The following is a 22,500-nucleotide window of genomic DNA, read 5'->3' as shown; positions in this document are numbered from 1 at the left end:
GCGATGGTTTGGTTATGGGAAGAGATTATATGTTCCTTAATGGAGCCCTGTTGTTTATGCATCGTTAAACGCCTAGAAAGAGATGTTGTTGTCTTGCCTATATACTGGGTTTTTTGGAGCTTACAGTCCCCAAGTGGGCATTTGAAGGCATAGACGACGTTAGTCTCTTTTAAAGCGTTCTGTTTCGTGTCTGGAGAGTTTCTCATGAGTAGGCTGGCCGTTTTTCTGGTTAACCAGAAAACCAGAAAACTTTTTCTGGTTAACCAGAAAAACGGCCAGCCTACTCATGAGAAACTCTCCAGACACGAAACAGAACGCTTTAAAAGAGACTAACGTCGTCTATGCCTTCAAATGCCCACTTGGGGACTGTAAGCTCCAAAAAACCCAGTATATAGGCAAGACAACAACATCTCTTTCTAGGCGTTTAACGATGCATAAACAACAGGGCTCCATTAAGGAACATATAATCTCTTCCCATAACCAAACCATCGCCAGAGAAATCCTAGTAAACAACACAGAAATCATCGATAGATACAGCGATAGCAGGCGGCTCGACGTTTGCGAGGCACTACACATCAAGAAGTCAACACCAGCAATCAACAGCCAATTATTGCACAACTATATTCTACCCACCTCAAGACTCCGCTCCAATATAGAAGCATCAAGAAATATGGACCAATAGGCTTTCTACAAACACTTCTATTCAATATCCATTGTTTCGTGTTCTGTCTTGTGTTGATACTTTTAATACCCTATTAATATCCTCTAATGCCACATCATCCTTCCCACCTTACTCAAATGTAATGCCACATCACCCTTCCCACCTCACTCAAATGTAGATATAAAATCAGGGAAACGCAAGGTTCTAATCAGTTGTGTATTTGTGAAGTCTTTGAAAATGTAATAAGTTTTACGAAACGCGCCCGTGTCGCGTCAGACTAGAAATAAAAATGAATTTTGGAGAAGTGATTTTTGATTTACCTCCAACAGTGAAGCATAATGTACGAAAGATTGAGAAAATTCGTGTTAGAATTATTAATCTTACTTTTTCGGTCATATTTAATAAAATATATATATATATATATATATATATATATATATATATATATATATATATATATATATATATATATATATATATATATATATACTACCCACCATGGCTGTCATGCAATGTATCAATGTGTATATGTGTACCTACAATGTATATATGTGTACCTACAATGTGTATATGTGTACCTACAATGTGTATATGTGTACCTACAATGTATATATGTGTACCTACAATGTGTATATGTGTACCTACAATGTATATATGTGTACCTACAATGTGTATATGTGTACCTACAATGTATATATGTGTACCTACAATGTGTATATGTGTACCTACAATGTGTATATGTGTACCTACAATGTATATATGTGTATCTACAATGTGTATATGTGTACCTACAATGTATATATGTGTATCTACAATGTGTATATGTGTACCTACAATGTATATATGTGTACCTACAATGTATATATGTGTACCTACAATGTATATATGTATACCTACATGACTATCAATGTATTTACCTAAGATGTTTACTCTCTAATGGGGGTCATTGGTATGTATGTCCCTCTTGCATGGAGGATTTTGTAAAGAAAAGAAGGGGAGCATGCGCAGTAGCCGGGGGTCCCCATAGCCAGGATGTCCACGCGGGGGAGCATGCGCAGTAGCCGGGGGTCCCATAGCCAGGATGTCCACGCGGGGGAGCATGCGCAGTAGCCGGGGGTCCCATAGCCAGGATGTCCACGCGGTCACCCGTCCAGTTACTGGCCTGACCCAACGATGCTTAACCCGACTGATTGTTCACTAAACCATTTAGGATATAATAAATGTGACTTGTTGTGTCTTCCTAAACGAGGCCATTTGCAGACATCTCCCAAGAATTCATTATTTTTCAACAATTCCCAAAACCTTTGAAATAAATCTCTTTTGAGAGGAAATAAAAAAAAATTAAGTCTTTTTTTATCACTTTTGTTCGTCAGGCTTTTTAAAAAAAAGACTTTAATCACCTAAAACCTTGGGTCGGCCGAGCGGACAGCACGCTGGACTGTGATCCTGTGGTCCCGGGTTCGATCCCGGGCGCCGGCGAGAAACAATGGGCAGAGTTTCTTTCACCCTATGCCCCTGTTACCTAGCAGTAAATAGGTACCTGGGTGTTAGTCAGCTGTCACGGGCTGCTTCCTGGGGGTGGAGGCCTGGTCGAGGACCGGGCCGCGGGGACACTAAAGCCCCGAAATCATCTCAAGATAACCAATGTGAAAATAATTCATATTTTGGCATTGAGATACGAAGCCTTTTGATCTGACATATATCCACTGGGCCGACAAGGGCGTGTTTGATGTTCAATTAGCGAGATCTTCCGTCCTTATGGTAATCTGGTCTTTACAATAGCACTTTATTGACGGGGTATATATTGTTCACTTGTTAGCTCTTAAGTCGAGGGGGCATAAGGGTTATAATATCTAAGGGGGTGTCAATATGACCTTCTTGACTTGAGACACACGAGCTAGGGGAGGGGAGGGAGATTGTCGACCTTAACTTGTATCAGTTTGGTGGCTTAGCACTGTCTTAATGAACAAATCCACAAGGGCCGTGACGAGGATTCGAACCTGCGAACATGACGTTAGTGTGATCTCTGTGTGTGTGTGTTAGCACTGTCTTCTACCGTCTTCCTGTATCTCTACTGTCTGTTACATTGTTCCTCACCTCTCACTTCCCTCACCTCTCACTTCCCTCACCTCTCACTTCCCTCACCTCTCACTTCCCTCACCTCTCACTTCCCTCACCTCTCACTTCCCTCACCTCTCACTTCCCTCACCTCTCACTTCCCTCACCTCTCACTTCCCTCACCTCTCACTTCCCTCACCTCTCACTTCCCTCACCTCTCACTTCCCTCACCTCTCACTTCCCTCACCTCTCACTTCCCTCCCCTCTCACTCCTCCCCCCCCCCCCAAGACCAACACATAGCACCATATTGCCCCGGGCCGCCCTGTGGGTCAGTAAGGGTCATCAGGGTATAGACCCTGACACAAGAATGGTCCTTACCGTCCTGTTCAGTGTTATCTTGAGGTTATCTTGAGATGATTTCGGGGCTTTTTAGTGTCCCTGCGGCCCGGTCCTCGACCAGGCCTCCACCCCCAGGAAGCAGCCCGTGACAGCTGACTAACTCCCAGGTACCTATTTACTGCTTGGTAACAGGGGCATTCAGGGTGAAAGAAACTTTACCCATTTGTTTCTGCCTCGTGCGGGAATCGAACCCGCGCCACAGAATTACGAGTCCTGCGCGCTATCCACCAGGCTACCAGGCCCCTTGTTGGGGCCCTGTCTCGCCCTGTCTCGTCTCGGGGATGGGTTCGAGTCCGGCCCTTCATACCTCAGGAATATCGACCTTGTCTGTCTGCGAGGGTTGGCATCCTCTTGTCCTCCTCTCTCTCTCTCTATGTAGACCTTAAGGTCAGAGTGGGTTAGCGTTTTCTTCCTCCATCTCACGGATGTTTGTTCACCGATGGTAATATCCCACGAAATTCGCCCCTACGAGCACCGTTGATTAGCATGTTATTGCTCTCTTCCTCAGCATCAAATAGCACAAAAATCAACCTTAATACACCAGTGGGTTAGCATCTTATTGGTCTAATTCTCCGTTCAATTGAAATTCATTCAAAATCTACCTTTATGAAGTTCGAGGGTTAGCACTATCTCGCTCCGCCTCTCATAGCGTGGAATATTACTTGATATTCGTCTTTACTGACGCGGTAAGGTAGCACACTCTTGCCCCCGCGCCCCGGAGTACATTAAGGCTCACATTTGGCACTGTGTATCACAGGAGCTTCCACTTAATGGTAACCCAGGGTCGGGGTTAGCACTCTCTTGCCCCCGCTCTCATATTGACAGTAAGGTCGTTTTCGCTCTGGATATTGCGTGAGACTTAAACCTTAAGTGCATAACCATATTAACATGGTATGTTCTCTCTCTCTCTCTCTCTCTCTCTCTCTCTCTCTCTCTCTCTCTCTCTCTCTCTCTCTCTCTCTCTCTCTCTCTCTCTCTCTCTCTCTGTCTCTCTCTCTCTCTCTCTCTCTCTCTCTCTCTCTCTCTGTCTCTCTCTGTCTCTCTCTCTCTCTCTCTCTCTCTCTCTCTCTCTCTCTCTCTCTCTCTCTCTCTCTCTCTCTCTCTCTCTCTCTCTCTCTCTCTCTCTCTCTCTCTCTCTCTCTCCCTCTCTCTCTCTCTCTCTCTCTCTCTCTCTCTCTCTCCCTCTCTCTCTCTCTCTCTCTCTCTCTCTCTCTCTCTCTCTCTCTCTCTCTCTCTCTCTCTCTCTCTCTCTCTCTCTCTCTCTCTCTCTAATTTGAATATACGTTAACGTTTGCGATCATATATATATATATATATATATATATATATATATATATATATATATATATATATATATATATAATATGATCATATCAGGTTGAAATCAGTGTTATGTCGTGTTATTTTCAGTTCTTATTTTCAAGAGACATGGGAGATAATTAAGAGAACATGGTCATTGAAACCATCAATTCCAGACCATTTGACCAGTAATCACAGGGATTAACGACCCTCTCTCTCTCTCTCAAAGGAGCTCAAAGTATTCATATCTTACAAGTATTTCTGGAGACCACTTTAAGGAATATCTTGGAATGACAAACTTTTTTTTCTCCGCATTTAGAATCACCTTTTCATGGAAAATTCTACTCTCGCAGGGAGGTGTAATTTCTCTCAAGAAGTTTCTAGGCAATCATGGCTATAAGAAGCGTACAAGACCTAACACAACCTTCAAGTCATTTGTTTTTTTAAAAAACAAATGTATATATGTATATATATATATATATATGCGAACAAGCCTGAATGGTCCCCAGGACATATGCAACTGAAAACTCACACCCCAGAAGTGACTCGAACCCATACACCCAGAAGCAACGCAACTGGTATGTACAAGACGCCTTAATCCACTTGACCATCACGACCGGACAAAATGAGGTGATAGCCGAGGCTATATGAACCACCCCACCGCCGGCACTCGGATAGTTATCTTGGGCATAGCATTTTACCAAATCACCTCATTCTTTGGGGCACACGTGAGGAACACAAATGCGAACAAGCCTGAATGGTCCCCAGGACATATGCAACTGAAAACTCACACCCCAGAAGTGACTCGAACCCATACTCCCAGAAGCAACGCAACTGGTATGTACAAGACGCCTTAATCCACTTGACCATCACGACCGGACAAAATGAGGTGATAGCCGAGGCTATATGAACCACCCCACCGCCGGCACTCGGATAGTTATCTTGGGCATAGCATTTTACCAAATCACCTCATTCTTTGGGGCACACGTGAGGAACACAAATGCGAACAAGCCTGAATGGTCCCCAGGACATATGCAACTGAAAACTCACACCCCAGAAGTGACTCGAACCCATACTCCCAGAAGCAACGCAACTGGTATGTACAAGACGCCTTAATCCACTTGACCATCACGACCGGACAAAATGAGGTGATAGCCGAGGCTATATGAACCACCCCACCGCCGGCACTCGGATAGTTATCTTGGGCATAGCATTTTACCAAATCACCTCATTCTTTGGGGCACACGTGAGGAACACAAATGCGAACAAGCCTGAATGGTCCCCAGGACATATGCAACTGAAAACTCACACCCCAGAAGTGACTCGAACCCATACTCCCAGAAGCAACGCAACTGGTATGTACAAGACGCCTTAATCCACTTGACCATCACGACCGGACAAAATGAGGTGATAGCCGAGGCTATATGAACCACCCCACCGCCGGCACTCGGATAGTTATCTTGGGCATAGCATTTTACCAAATCACCTCATTCTTTGGGGCACACGTGAGGAACACAAATGCGAACAAGCCTGAATGGTCCCCAGGACATATGCAACTGAAAACTCACACCCCAGAAGTGACTCGAACCCATACTCCCAGAAGCAACGCAACTGGTATGTACAAGACGCCTTAATCCACTTGACCATCACGACCGGACTGTAGTTGAGTTTTCAGTTGCATATGTCCTGGGGACCATTCAGGCTTGTTCGCATTTGTGTTCCTCACGTGTGCCCCAAAGAATGAGGTGATTTGGTAAAATGCTATGCCCAAGATAACTATCCGAGTGCCGGCGGTGGGGTGGTTCATATAGCCTCGGCTATCACCTCATTTTGTCCGGTCGTGATGGTCAAGTGGATTAAGGCGTCTTGTACATACCAGTTGCGTTGCTTCTGGGAGTATGGGTTCGAGTCACTTCTGGGGTGTGAGTTTTCAGTTGCATATGTCCTGGGGACCATTCAGGCTTGTTCGCATTTGTGTTCCTCACGTGTGCCCCAAAGAATGAGGTGATTTGGTAAAATGCTATGCCCAAGATAACTATCCGAGTGCCGGCGGTGGGGTGGTTCATATAGCCTCGGCTATCACCTCATTTTGTCCGGTCGTGATGGTCAAGTGGATTAAGGCGTCTTGTACATACCAGTTGCGTTGCTTCTGGGAGTATGGGTTCGAGTCACTTCTGGGGTGTGAGTTTTCAGTTATATATATATATATATATATATATATATATATATATATATATATATATATATATATATATATATATATTGATTGTGGGGGTTTTCAAATGCGTAGTGATTGTAGCCATAGATCAGACAATCACCAGGGAAGGCCTCTCGAAATCGTCAACAGGTAAAGAACAGGCACTCTTCCGGATTGGGTAGTTAAACCAGTTTATACTAAGATATTAAACTTTCACTTGTTAATGTCCTGTAATTGTTAAAGATGTCTCAAGGTCTTAATTGATGTCAGTAAACTGGTGTGTTTGGCGTTGGACTTAAAGTCTATCAGCCTCTAGAGGGTTATTAAGGCCTACCAACTTCTGGAGGGTTATTAAGGCCTATCAACCTCTGGAGGGTTATTAAGGTCTATCAACCTCTGGAGGGTTATTAAGGTCTATCAGCCTGTGGAGGGTTATTAAGGTCTATTAGCCTCTGGAGGGTTATTAAGGTCTATAAACCTCTGGAGGGTTATTAAGGCCTATCAGCCTCTGGAGGGTTATTAAGGCCTATCAGCCTCTGGAGGGTTATTAAGGTCTATCAACCTCTGGAGGGTTATTAAGGTCTATCAACCTCTGGAGGGTTATTAAGGTCTATCAACCTCTTTAGGGTTATTAAGGTCTATCAACCTCTGGAGGGTTATTAAGACCTATCAATCTCTGGAGGGTTATTAAGGCCTATCAATCTCTGAAGGGTTATTAAGACCTATCAGCCTCTGGAGGGTTATTAAGGCCTATCAACCTCTGGAGGGTTATTAAGGTCTATCAGCCTCTGGAGGGTTATTAAGGTCTATCAGCCTCTGGAGGGTTATTAAGACCTATCAGCCTCTGGAGGGTTATTAAGGCCTATCAACTTCTGGAGGGTTATTAAGGCCTACCAACCTCTGGAGGGTTATTAAGGTCTATCAACCTCTGGAGGGTTATTAAGGTCTATCAACCTCTGGAGGGTTATTAAGGTCTATCAACCTCTGGAGGGTTATTAAGGTCTATCAACCTCTGGAGGGTTATAAAGGCCTATCAACCTCCGGAGGGTTATTAAGGCCTATCAACCTCTGGAGGGTTATTAAGGCCTATCAACCTCTGGAGGGTTATTAAGACCTATCAACCTCTGGAGGGTTATTAAGACCTATCAACCTCTGGAGGGTTATTAAGACCTATCAATCGCTGGAGGCTTATTAAGGCCTATCAACCTCTGGAGGGTTATTAAAACCTATCAACCTCTGGAGGGTTATTAAGACTTATCAACCTCTAGAGGGTTATTAAGACCTATCAACCTCTGGAGGGTTATTAAGACCTACCAACCTCTGGAGAGTTATTAAGACTTATCAACCTCTGGAGGGTTATTAAGACCTATCAACCTCTGGAGGGTTATTAAGACCTATCAACCTCTGAAGGGTTATTAAGGCCTATCAACCTGTGGAGGGTTATTAAGGCCTATCAGCCTCTGGAGGGTTATTAAGGTCTATCAACCTCTGGAGGGTTATTAAGACCTATCAACCTCTGAAGGGTTATTAAGACCTATCAACCTCTGGAGGGTTATTAAGACCTATCAACCTCTGGAGGGTTATTAAGACCTATCAACCTCTGGAGGGTTATTAAGACCTATCAACCTCTGGAGGGTTATTAAGACCTATCAACCTCTGGAGGGTTATTAAGACCTACCAACCTCTGGAGAGTTATTAAGACCTATCAACCTCTGGAGGGTTATTAAGACCTACCAACCTCTGGAGAGTTATTAAGACCTATCAACCTCTGGAGGGTTATTAAGACCTATCAACCTCTGAAGGGTTATTAAGGCCTATCAACCTGTGGAGGGTTATTAAGGTCTATCAGCCTCTGGAGGGTTATTAAGGTCTATCAACCTCTGGAGGGTTATTAAGACCTATCAACCTCTGAAGGGTTATTAAGACCTATCAACCTCTGAAGGGTTATTAAGACCTATCAACCTCTGGAGGGTTATTAAGACCTATCAACCTCTGGAGGGTTATTAAGACCTATCAACCTCTGGAGGGTTATTAAAACCTATCAACCTCTGGAGGGTTATTAAGACCTACCAACCTCTGGAGGGTTATTAAGACCTATCAACCTCTGGAGGGTTATTAAGACCTACCAACCTCTGGAGAGTTATTAAGACCTATCAACCTCTGGAGGGTTATTAAGACCTACCAACCTCTGGAGAGTTATTAAGACCTATCAACCTCTGGAGGGTTATTAAGACCATCAAATTATCTTAGTGCCCAAGCAGCAAGTATACTTTAGTCCTGAACATTGTTCATATGAAAAGTAAACTTCCTGTATACTCAGCGATGGGAGGGGGGGAGCTCTTGAAGGGCCGGGTTTACCTCCAAACAAGGGATTCGAACTCTTTCTTACCTTCCAGTTTCCAGCTCCGATCTGGGCACATCTGGACGCACCAAATGTTAACTGGAACTTTACATTCCAGATCCCCAGAGCACAATATTCCTCAGGGACCTGAAACTCCATTACCTTTCCAGCCGGTCCTTGTCGGCCAGATAGCCGGCCTGGAACTCTTAGATCCGACTAACTGTTTCCGTAACTCCTTTACCTAAAGCCATTACCTTCAAGTCCTGGAAACCTTTTTCCTGTGCGCGACAGGCGCCTGAAGTTCTAACGTACAGCCACGCCATAATCTTCCAGACCGGGAGGCCTTTCCCTTCCTCCTGGACGTCCTAGATTGGGCCAACAGTCCAGGAAACTCCTGGAAAGAGAGGGGCGACTTTTGGAAATCCAGCAACAAGCCGGGGCCGTTTTCCAGTCGTCGGATCGATGCGGATTCGCCGATACCTTTCTTCGCGAACCTTAAATCCAGATCCTCCCCCCGTCCTGGAAAGAAAGATGAGGAGTGGTGGACGTTTATCTTCCCAAATGTCGACTTTGTGACAGTTGGGGCTTCTGGAGATGCAGTTTTAATGGTTATTTTGGATTTTTTTTCGGGTGTTGGTTTATTTCAGTTCTGGAATTACGGTTCGTGTTGATGAAGATATCCAGTGAATTATGGTTTGATTCCCTGGAATGTTTGCTTACAAGGTCTTGGAATGAGAAAGACACGCACACACACGCGCGCGCATACACACACGCGCGCATACACACACGCGCGCATACACACACGCGCGCATACACACACGCGCGCATACACACACGCGCGCATACACACACGCGCGCATACACACACGCGCGCACACACACACGCGCGCATACACACACGCGCGCATACACACACACACACACACACACACACACACACACACACACACACACACACACACACACACACACACACACACACACACACACACATATATATAAGGGGCATCCCGCCAAACACACACCGAAACTACGACGTTGGTACAACGTTCGACCAAGTTTTAAAACCTCCTAACCAGTTATAACAACCAATATATTAAGTTGTAACAACGTTCTAATACGTCAAAAACACGTTAAGCCAAGATGTAACAACTTTATTACAAGATGGAACAAGCGGATAATAGAGACAGTTACGGTTTGTGTTTCCAGGGATATAATTACGAGTCCTGCGCGCTATCCACCAGGCTACCAGGCCCCCTGGTGGATAGGCCTTATATGTATTCACCTAGTTGCAAACACAACTAGGTGAGTACATATAAGGCGCCTGGTAGCCTAGTGGATAGCGCGCAGGACTCGTAATTCTGTGGCGCGGGTTCGATTCCCGCACCAGGCACAAACAAATGGGCAAAGTGTCTTTCACCCTAAGTGCCCCTGTTACCTAGCAGTAAATAGGTACCTGGGAGTTAGTCAGCTGTCACGGGCTGCTTCCTGGTGTGCGTGTGGAAAAAAAAAGTAGTTAGTAACAGTTGATTGACAGTTGAGAGGCGGGCCGAAAGAGCAGAACTCAACCCCCGCAAGCACAACTAGGTGAATACACACACACACACACACACACACACACACACACACACACACACACACACACACACACACACACACACACACACACACACACACACACACACACACACACACACACACACACACACACACACACATGCTCCCCACCCCACAACAGGCTCCAGCTCCTGTCCCCCAGCTCCGCCTTACCGTACAGAAGGTCGCCTCTCGTCCAAGGGCATACGTCTTCCTGAGAGAGATATAGTTTTAATCCTTGCAGTAATATGAAATTCTTTCTGCCTCTTTGCTTCGCCGAGGAAATATTGAGGTCTTTAACGTTCAGTGTGAGACAGAGATAGACAGAATCAATTGCACAGACTGACAGGGGAAAGAGACAGGCCAGCAAACCGAAAATAGATGTTTAGATGCGGGGATAGTATTTAGTGGGAAGGGTAGGGAAGGTGGTGAAGGGTAGGGAAGGTGGTGAAGGGTAGGGAAGGTGGTGAAGGGTAGGGGAGGTGGTGAAGGGTAGGGTAGGTGGTGAAGGGTAGGGAAGGTGGTGAAGGGTAGAGGAGGTGGTGAAGGGTAGGGTAGGTGGTGGAGGGTAGGGAAGGGTAGGGTAGGTGGTGAAGGGTAGGGAAGGTGGTGAAGGGTAGGGAAGGTGGTGAAGGGTAGGGTAGGTGGTAAAGGGTAAGGAAGGTGGTGAAGGGTAGGGAAGGTGGTGAAGGGTAGGGTAGGTGGTGAAGGGTAGGGAAGGTGGTGAAGGGTTGGGAAGGTGGTGAAGGGTAGGGAAGGTGGTGTAGGGTAGGGTAGGTGGTGAAGGGTAGGGGAGGTGGTGAAGGGTAGGGAAGGTGGTGAAGGGTAGGGAAGGTGGTGAAGGGTAGGGAAGGTGGTGAAGGGTAGGGAAGGTGGTGAAGGGTAGGGAAGGTGGTGAAGGGTAGGGTAGGTGGTGGAGGGTAGGGAAGGTGGTGAAGGGTAGGGGAGGTGGTGAAGGGTAGGGTAGGTGGTGGAGGGTAGGGTAGGTGGTGAAGGGTAGGGAAGGTGGTGAAGGGTAGGGAAGGTGGTGAAGGGTAGGGGAGGTGGTGAAGGGTAGGGTAGGTGGTGGAGGGTAGGGAAGGGTAGGGTAGGTGGTGAAGGGTAGGGGAGGTGGTGAAGGGTAGGGAAGGTGGTGAAGGGTAGGGAAGGTGGTGAAGGGTAGGGTAGGTGGTGAAGGGTAGGGAAGGTGGTGAAGGGTAGGGAAGGTGGTGAAGGGTAGGGAAGGTGGTGAAGGGTAGGGAAGGTGGTGAAGGGTAGGGAAGGTGGTGGAGGGTAGGGAAGGTGGTGGAGGGTAGGGAAGGGTAGGGTAGGTGGTGGAGGGTAGGGAAGGTGGTGAAGGGTAGGGAAGGTGGTGAAGGGTAGGGAAGGTGGTGAAGGGTAGGGAAGGCGGTGAAGGGTAGGGAAGGTAGTGAAGGGTAGGGAAGGTGGTGAAGGGTAGGGAAGGTGGTGAAGGGTAGGGAAGGTGGTGAAGGGTAGGGAAGGTGGTGAAGGGTAGGGTAGGTGGCGAAGGGTAGGGAAGGTGGTGAAGGGTAGGGAAGGTGGTGAAGGGTAGGGTAGGTGGCGAAGGGTAGGGAAGGTGGTGAAGGGTAGGGTAGGTGGCGAAGGGTAGGGAAGGTGGTGAAGGGTAGGGAAGGTGGTGAAGGGTAGGGAAGGTGTGTGTATGTGTGTGCGCGTGCGCGCAAAGTTTGAATGATCCCCAAGTCAGTTTTATAACTTTAAGCGCCAATAAACCCTCAAGGAATCGAACTGAGGCATCCAGGGTCACCCCACCAGTCGTTACAGCGCCTGAGCGCCAAGGTAATGACCCCAGGCCGTCTAGGGTCAAACCCTTGAGCGGTCATTACAATCATCCACAATCCCTAAAATATCACCAAATACCTAAAAATAACAGAGTAAAAAAAAACGGCTATATCTCTTGGCCGCAGGTTCGAGCCCAAGGCAGTGCATCTTCCTCTTCCGTAATATATTCCTCGTGACCTTTGACCTGACCTTTAAGACGCACTAACGCTGGTTTTCTCCTCAGGTTCCATCAGCAATATCGACGATGGAGAGTACAAGTGTCGGGATGGTTCGTCTCCCGAGGTCAGAAACAAGGTCATATCCGGTGTGGTGGGCGCGGCTTCCTCCGTGACCTCTATCCAGGTCGCTAACCTCCTCAGGCTCTTCAAGATCCCGCAGGTTAGCTCAAAGGTCATTCAAGGTCACAGCTGTTATATCCTAATGATAGGTTAGAGGTCAGCTCAAAGGTCATTGCTGGTCAGGGCTGTTATATCCTAATGATAGGTTAGAGGTCAGCTCAAAGGTCATTGCTGGTCAGGGCTGTTATATCCTAATGACAGGTTAGAGGTCAGCTCAAAGGTCATTGCTGGTCAGAGCTGTTATGTCCAGTGACAGGTTAGAGGTCATTGAAGCTTTAATAGGTTAAAGGTAGGTTAAAGGTCATGTTGATTTAGAGTTACTGGTTATGGATATTCCTATCCTTGTTAGTCAGGTCAAAGGTCAATGATATACAGGTGATAAAGCGTTGTGGATAAGGTTCGACAGGACCCAATAAGAGGTCAATGATATTTATGTAACACAAGGTCATGGTTCAAGTTCAACACAACTCTCTTGTTTGGTTAAGTCAGTAATTGACCTTTGACCTTCCTTCTTGAAGCAGTTGTTGACCCAAACTACCACATATTATTAATATAACAAGCATATAATTACTCTAACTATACAAATACTTGTTATTAAAACACTTGTCATAACTTTTAATATTACAGCTCAAATATTTCACTCACTTGGGTCATTAGAGACTCGAACTCGGACCTGCAAAGCACGAGGTATGTCTCGTTACCGACCAAGCCAATAATGCCCACTATAAGGAATACACTCAGACTTGGATTAAATTTGAATATGGAGGAGTTTTAAGGTCCAAAATTTTCTCTATGGAAACACATGTTGGCTTAAACTTACAACTGTGAAATTTTGTGTAAATCACTGAAAAAATTGCATCTAAATCTAAATCTAAATACAGTAAAATGATACAGTATCTATATACTGTATCCTCTATTAATCTGAGAACTGTTTTCAGATTCAAAATACTCAGATTCAAAATACTCAGATTCAAAATACTCAGATTCAAAATACTCAGATTCAAAATACTCAGATTCAAAATACTTAGATTCAAAATACTCAGATTCAAAATACTTAGATTCAAAATACTCAGATTCAAAATACTCAGATTCAAAATACTCAGATTCAAAATACTCAGATTCAAAATACTCAGATTCAAAATACTCAGATTCAAAATACTCAGATTCAAAATACTCAGATTCAAAATACTCAGATTCAAAATACTCAGATTCAAAATACTTAGATTCAAAATACTCAGATTCAAAATACTTAGATTCAAAATACTCAGATTCAAAATACTCAGATTCAAAATACTCAGATTCAAAATACTCAGATTCAAAATACTTAGATTCAAAATACTCAGATTCAAAATACTTAGATTCAAAATACTCAGATTCAAAATACTCAGATTCAAAATACTCAGATTCAAAATACTCAGATTCAAAATACTTAGATTCAAAATACTCAGATTCAAAATACTTAGATTCAAAATACTCAGATTCAAAATACTCAGATTCAAAATACTCAGATTCAAAATACTCAGATTCAAAATACTCAGATTCAAAATACTCAGATTCAAAATACTCAGATTCAAAATACTCAGATTCAAAATACTCAGATTCAAAATACTCAGATTCAAAATAAAAGACCTGATTCATATCATTATTAATAACTGAATTAGTGCATGAAATTACAGTACATTATTTGAGTCATAATGAGAGCATACAGCTGTAGTCACTGTAATTATACGCTCTATAATCTAGATTTAGATTTAGATAATTTGACAGTGATTTATACAAATTTTTACAGTTGTGACCCAACCTGCGTTACTATGGCAACCAAATATATATATATATATATATATATATATATATATATATATATATATATATATATATATATATATATATAACAAAGTGTTATTAGGCCTTTGAATTTATATAATTTTCTGGAAAGACAAAAAACTATTTAACACGATAAGACAGGAATTTATTATTCTCGAAAATTCTCTTTGTATACGAAAGCTTAATCTCTCTCTCTCTCTCTCTCTCTCTCTCTCTCTCTCTCTCTCTCTCTCTCTCTCTCTCTCCCTCTCTCTCTCTCTCTCTCTCTCTCTCTCTCTCTCTCTCTCTCTCTCTCTCTCTCTCTCTCCTCTCTCTCTCTCTCTCTCTCTCTCTCTCTCTCTCTCTCTCTCTCTCTCTCTCTCTCTCTCTCTCTCTCTCTCTCTCTCTCTCTCCTTTTCCTGGAAATATAAATCGTTAAAATATGATTGAATTAGTTAAATGAAATAGAGAACAATGCAAAGAAAACAAGAATAATGACCAAATAACAGAGAAGGAAATGTGATGGAAGAGAAGAAGGGGAGAAACGGAACAATGACAAGAGGAAAAGGGGAATTAAATAATTTAATCAGTGCAAACTTGGAACTAACACCTTATACACACGATGGTGAGAGAGAGGGAGAGAGAGAGGGAGAGAGAGAGAGAGAGAGAGAGAGAGAGAGAGAGAGAGAGAGAGAGAGAGAGAGAGAGAGAGAGAGAGAGAGAGAGAGAGAGAGAGAGGGAGAGAGAGAGAGAGAGAGAGAGAGAGAGAGAGAGAGAGAGAGAGAGAGAGAGAGAGAGAGAGAGAGAGAGAGAGAGAGAGAGAGAGAGGTGGATGCTGTACAGGAAGCAGTTCTAAATAACTGGACTCCTGTGAACTTTGCTGAGACTGCTGGTAATATATGGGGGATGCTCTGAGAGAGAGAGAGAGACAGAGAGAGAGAGAGAGAGGGACAGAGAGACAGACAGACAGAGACAGACAGACAAGATAACGGAAGCTGCATCTTTACTAAGTCAGTACCATCTCAGCCTATAGATGTAGGCATCCCTCTTCATCTTGAAATTCCTTTTTCTTCGAAATTTTTCCATAAATCCCGGACTCTTAATAATTCTATCATTTCATCCTAGACTCCCTGCTAATGGAACACAATTCCAATGTGCACGTAGAGCCTCGTCTCTCGATCCTGTCGTAACTGTCCTCCCTACAAGCACAGTTCACTGCAGATCTCTGGGATGTGTTGCTTCCTCAAATGACCAGACTGTCATTACCACACTGGCTATCCCGACTGAACGATAGAATAATACACTCAAACTACCTAATTTTGGTACAGAGGGAACTGGCCAGTCCTCCGTCCAGACCTTGAAGCAAGTGATTGAAACGCCTTGTTCCAGAGGGACGTGAACCCTCGGATACTGGACCTATCCAAGGACTGGCGGTCCCTGGCTGAAGGATAGGCAGGGATAGTCATCTGAGGACACAATCCCGCCTCTAAACTGGGAGGAATGGGACCCTTGCAACTAGCAATCAGGCGAAGTCTGATCTGCACTATGGCTGATCTGCACTATGGCTGATCTGCACTATGGCTGATCTGCACTATGGCTGATCTGCACTATGGCTGATCTGCACTATGGCTGATCTCTTGCTATATCTCTGCATTAAGTGTCATCAGTCACTAGAAGATGAGTGCAAGATGAGTTGTGTTGGTGCTCTAGACACAGCAGGAGCCTGTGGTCGGCTCTGTCACTCTAGAGTACTAGTGAGGCATCAAGCACGAGGCGTCTGTGGCTCTATCTGTGAGCTAATACAAGCCCACCTTCAAGAACGGACTCTAAGAGTAGTCCTCAATGGAGCAGAGTCCCAGAGTCACTCAACTGGTGGCAGAGTTCCTCAGGGCAGAGTGCTTGGCCCTCTGCTGTGGAATGTCTATTTCAATATCTGAAATATCTCATTACTCAAGTTCATGCCTATGCTGATCCTCTATAAAAATGAGAGAGAGAGAGAGAGAGAGAGAGAGAGAGAGAGAGAGAGAGAGAGAGAGAGAGAGAGAGAGAGAGAGAGAGAGAGAGAGAGAGAGAGAGAGAGAGAGAAGGGGAAGGAAGGGAGGAGAGAGGGAGAGAAAATAATTATGTGTTATTTTTCAGTGTTATAGCATTTCACCTCTCTTGTCTTCTCTTAATTAACTCTAATGGAATGTTGGGAGTGTGTGTGTGTGTGTGTGTGTGTGTGTGTGTGTGTGTGTGTGTGTACTCACCTAATTGTACTCACCTAATTGTGCTTGCGGGGGTTGAGCTCTGGCTCTTTGGTCCCGCCTCTCAACCGTCAATCAACTGGTGTACAGATTCCTGAGCCTATTGGGCTCTATCATATCTACATTTGAAACTGTGAATGGAGTCAGCCTCCACCACATCACTTCCTAATGCATTCCATTTGCTAACTACTCTGACACTGAAAAAGTTCTTTCTAACGTCTCTGTGGCTCATTTGGGTACTCAGCTTCCACCTGTGTCCCCTTGTTCGCGTCCCACCAGTGTTGAAAAGTTCATCCTTGTTTACCCGGTCGATTCCCCTGAGGATTTTGTAGGTTGTGATCATGTCCCCCCTTACTCTTCTGTCTTCCAGTGTCGTGAGGTGCATTTCCCGCAGCCTTTCCTCATAACTCATGCCTCTTAGTTCTGGGACTAGTCTAGTAGCATACCTTTGGACTTTTTCCAGCTTCGTCTTGTGCTTGACAAGGTACGGGCTCCATGCTGGGGCCGCATACTCCAGGATTAGTCTTACATATGTGGTGTACAAGATTCTGAATAATTCCTTACACAGGTTCCTGAACGCCGTTCTGATGTTAGCCAGCCTCGCATATGCCGCAGACGTTATTCTCTTTATGTGGGCTTCAGGAGACATGTGTGTGTGTGTGTGTGTGTGTGTGTGTGTATTCACCTAGTTGTGTTTGCGGGGGTTGAGCTCTGCTCTTTCGGCCCGCCTCTCAACTGTCAATCAACTGTTCACTAACTACCCCCCCCCCCCCATCACCGCGTGATCCACACAACTGTGGGCGCCGAAACTCAGTATACAACTTGCCTTCCTCCACGCTGCATCCTGTAGCACAGTGGTCTACATGATCACAACCTATGGTCCCGGGTTCCCTCCTCGAGTAGGATGCTGGCAGCCATAAGAGCTTGGTTTAGGCACCTGAATGAGGACTCCTTCAAGGCAATCTGCGCCACGTATGTGAGACCAATGCCGCAATATGCAGCACCGGCAATGGAGCTATACCTCGTGAAGAGAATATGTTAAGGAAGTGTTGATCTCACAGCCCAAGAGGATACGAGTAACATAGAGGATATGATCACGACGTACAAGATACTGCAAGAAATTGAGAAGGATGACAAGGATAGGCTCCTGAGGTTGAGCTCTTGGACCCGTCTCCGCTTAAGGGACATAAAGGCCAGCTTCGACACACAGCATAAACACAACAGGAGCCGGTCGGCCGAGCGGACAGCTCACTGGCCTTGTGATCCTGTGGTCCTGGGTTCGATTCCAGGCGCCGGCAAGAAACAATGGGCAGAGTTTCTTTCACCCTATGTCCCTGTTACCTAGCAGTAAAATAGGTACCTGGGTGTTAGTCAGCTGTCACGGGCTGCTTCCTGGGGGTGGAGGCCTGGTCGAGGACCGGGCCGCGGGGACACTAAAGCCCCGAAATCATCTCAAAATAACCTCAAGATAAGGGGAGGGCACGTTTCCTTACACCTCATGCCCCTGTTCACCCAACAGTAAATAGTTACCCCGGGAGTTAGCCAACTGTTGTGGGCGGCATCTTGTGTAGGGGGCGGGGCAGTGGGTGGTCTATAGGGGACGTGGCTAGGCCTACGTACAGGCTTCCTGTCCCAGACAAGATCTGTCCTTACGGCATCCCAAACATGTCACGTGATTGGAAATCCAAACAAAGTGTACCACCTTCTAGACAACATACGTCAGACCAGTTCTGGAGTATGCAGCACCAGCATGTCGTCCTTATCTCATTAATGACGAAAGGAAGTTGACGAAATTTCAGTCATGCCACTAGACTAACGCCAGAGCCGAGAGGCATGAAGTACGTGGAACAACTATGCGTGTTGAACAGGGGTCAGATTCACGAAGCAGTTACGCAAGCACTTACGAACCTGGGGCCAGATTCACGAAGCCGTTGCGCAAGCACTTACGATCCTGGGGGCCAGATTCACGAAGTCGTTACGTAAGCACTTACGAACCTGGGGCCAGATTCACGAAGCCGTTACGCAAGCACTTACGATCCTGGGGGCAAGATTCACGAAGCAGTTACGCAAGCACTTACGAACCTGTACATCTTTCCTCAATCTTTGACGGCTTTGGTTACGTTTATTAAACAGTTTACAAGCATGAAAACTTGCCAATCAACTGTTGTTATTGTTATAAACAGCCTCCTGGTGCTTCGGAGCTCATTAACTGTTTAATAATTGTAAACAAAGCCGCCAAAGATTGAGTAAAGATGGACAGGTTCGTAAGTGCTTGCGTAAGTGCTTGCGTGAATCTGGCCCCTAGTTAACACATTGTAACCAAGTACCCAAAAGAGCCAATTAGACACAAGATAATTGTTGCTAAAGGACCGAGAGGCGGGCCCAAGAGCTTAATCCCCGCGGCCACAATTAGACGAATACATACACAATGTATAAACACAGAGACGGAAAAAAAAAATATTCATTTCTGGGTCTAATTCCCTATCAAATATGAACCTTTCTTCCGCTTGAGGCAAGAGATTGAAAAATAAAATGGTTTAGGAACCCCTCGCAGGATAAGCGAAGGGAAAATGGATTTAGAAAATGGGAAACTGAAAGGTAAGCACGAAGTTTCCCCAAGAAAGGTAATTGGGTCATTAGTGGGTAAATTGTCTCCTTGGGAGAGATTGTTTATAGATTGTGACTTTGTACCTGTAAGATCAAGCTCTTGGGCCACGCCTTACTTGCTGTACAACATTAACGTCTATCATTGGCCTAAACTACTGGCATCTTTAAATTGGCTTGTTTGGGGGAGGAAGGAACCTCTTACACCTGATGCCGCTGTTCACCTAGCAGTAACTAGGCACCCCCGGTACTCAGGCAGCTGTTGTGGGGTGGCATAACTGGCCAATTCAGTGGTCAGATCATTAACATAACCGAGAAAGAAAACGGGACCCAGTGATGACCCTTGCGGTACTCCACTCGTCACTTAAATCCGTAACAAATGTAACGTATTAATAAACCTTAGAGCACCGTAGTATTAACGTTTTCTATGCACAGGCCTCGGTAGGTTAGGTTAGGGTAGGTTCGAACGTTTCTGGGGTTAGCAAAACCCGTTATATTTTTAACGGACTAATGGATAAAACGGACTGTTGATCGATCCGTTAGTCTCCTGTTTAGCATGTTTTCACTCAGGCAGTCCTCCCGTTAACCCTCGGAGTGGAGGCTTATGTGAGGCACAATCCCAGCTGCATACTCTAGGTGTAGTCTGACGTATGTTGCAAATTGTTTCTTGAAATTATTTATTTCATAATAAATTATTAATTAAATTATTTATCCACGGAGGCACAAGAGAGAGATATCCAACAGAACACAACAGAGCTATCCAACAGGACACAACAGAGCTATCCAACAGGACACAACAGAGCTATCCAACAGGACACAACAGAGCTATCCAACAGAACACAATAGAGCTATCCAACAGGACACAACAGAGCTATCCAACAGGACACAACAGAGCTATCCAACTGGACACAACAGAGCTATCCAACAGGACACAACAGAGCTATCCAACAGGACACAACAGAGCTATCCAACAGAACACAACAGAGAGATATCCAACAGGACACAACAGAGCTATCCAACAGGACACAACAGAGCTATCCAACAGGACACAACAGAGATATCCAACAGGACACAATAGAGCTATCCAACAGGACACAACAGAGCTATCCAACAGGACACAACAGAGCTATCCAACAGGACACAACAGAGCTATCCAACAGGACACAACAGAGCTATCCAACAGGACACAACAGAGAGAGATATCCAACAGGACACAATAGAGCTATCCAACAGGACACAACAGAGCTATCCAACAGGACACAACAGAGCTATCCAACAGGACACAACAGAGAGAGCTATCCAACAGGACACAACAGAGCTATCCAACAGGACACAACAGAGAGAGATATCCAACAGGACACAACAGAGCTATCCAACAGGACACAACAGTGAGACTATCCAACAGGACACAACAGAGCTATCCAACAGGACACAACAGAGCTATCCAACAGGACACAACAGAGCTATCCAACAGGACACAACAGAGCTATCCAACAGGACACAACAGAGCTATCCAACAGGACACAACAGAGCTATCCAACAGGTCACAACAGAGAGAGATATCCAACAGGACACAATAGAGCTATCCAACAGGACACAACAGAGCTATCCAACAGGACACAACAGAGCTATCCAACAGGACACAACAGAGCTATCCAACAGGACACAACAGAGCTATCCAACAGGACACAACAGAGCTATCCAACAGGACACAACAGAGCTATCCAACAGGACACAACAGAGCTATCCAACAGGACACAACAGAGAGATATCCAACAGGACACAACAGAGCTATCCAACAGGACACAACAGAGAGATATCCAACAGGACACAATAGAGCTATCCAACAGGACACAACAGAGCTATCCAACAGGACACAACAGAGCTATCCAACAGGACACAACAGTGAGACTATCCAACAGGACACAACAGAGCTATCCAACAGGACACAACAGAGCTATCCAACAGGACACAACAGAGCTATCCAACAGGACACAACAGAGCTATCCAACAGGGTACAACAGACAGAGAGCCCGGGCTGCGACATAACACTATGGCTCACCTGAATAACTAAGTCACCCCTCTAAATTATTTGTGACGGCTCCGTATTCAGGTCACGTCAAATATTCACTCTGGCTGTCACTGCCAATTGAAGTGCCATTGTGTTGTTTCAAGCCTCAACAAGGCACTTGGAGGGTAATTAGAACAAGGAGTGTCGTTTGTAATTAGGTGTAAAGGGTTGAATTTCCTTGTTACTGAGCGTTGGTTCGTGTTGAATAGAAAATGGGAGTTTTTGCTTCCGCAGTGTTGCCATATTGCAAAATCGTGTCTGGAATATTGCAAATTATTGCTAATATTTCATGAACTATGTTCTAGAATTTTGTACATTTTGGCGAATTTGATTTTTTCCTTTTTTTTTTTTGGTATGGTTCGTCTTATGTAATTGTTTCACGTTAAGAATTATTTTTAATTTATCTATACAATATAATCGTTTAACATCCGCAAGTGGATTCCCCGATTAATTCGCTCATTTTCACGTTATTACGTTCAGGCTTTTGTATAATTTTAGTTTTATTTTCGTCGAAATCAAAGTAAAAAACACTAAATAAAAAAGAAAAGTAATTGTTATGAGTATTTAACGGTTATTTTTATTGACTAAAAAGTGCGATTATATTTCTTTTTATTATCGTTTGATTTGTAGAAAATATACATAGTTTGGTCATTATTTTTTGTATTTGTTTTCGTTATGTTTTTGTAATTTTACAATGTTCATTAATGACGCTTTTGTTCGAATATAAATTTTAAAAAATTTATGTTAGGAATAATTCGACAAACTTCGGATTGTCCGAAGTTCAGTAAACATGATTGTCGTTGAACTCTAAGGGTCAACGTCCCTATTGGTTGTGGGGGGTGGGTGTAGAGGCCTCTAGTGTTGATCTTGAACAGTGCAGTGTTGCGTGTATGTTGTTTCTGTGAGGAAGAGAGCGTCTATAGGGTCTGTGATCTCATGTGCGGTCGGGGGCAGAATCAACTATTTTCTTGAGTCACTCCTTGAATTATTCTGGCGCGGGAAGGGCCATGAAAATAGTGGATTTTTAGGTAAGTATCAGGCCGCCTCTTAGTGTGTGTGTGTGTGTGTGTGTGGGTGTGTGTGTGT

General features: G+C 44.7%; 1 protein-coding gene across 1 annotated transcript in view; it reads left to right on the top strand.

Moving 5' to 3' along the window:
• Positions 1–22,500, top strand: part of LOC123752907 (metabotropic glutamate receptor 4) — a 91,826-nt gene that overhangs the window by 49,321 nt on the left and 20,005 nt on the right. The window contains exon 2 of the mRNA XM_069326701.1: positions 12,576–12,730. Coding sequence (XP_069182802.1) covers positions 12,576–12,730 — 155 coding nt within the window. The remainder of the gene's footprint in view (positions 1–12,575; positions 12,731–22,500) is intronic.

Source organism: Procambarus clarkii, chromosome 18, assembly GCF_040958095.1.
Source record: "Procambarus clarkii isolate CNS0578487 chromosome 18, FALCON_Pclarkii_2.0, whole genome shotgun sequence".
Lineage (NCBI taxonomy): Eukaryota > Metazoa > Arthropoda > Malacostraca > Decapoda > Cambaridae > Procambarus > Procambarus clarkii.
The sequence above is the reverse complement of the archived record's forward strand: the minus strand, read 5'-3'. Positions and strand labels throughout refer to the sequence as shown.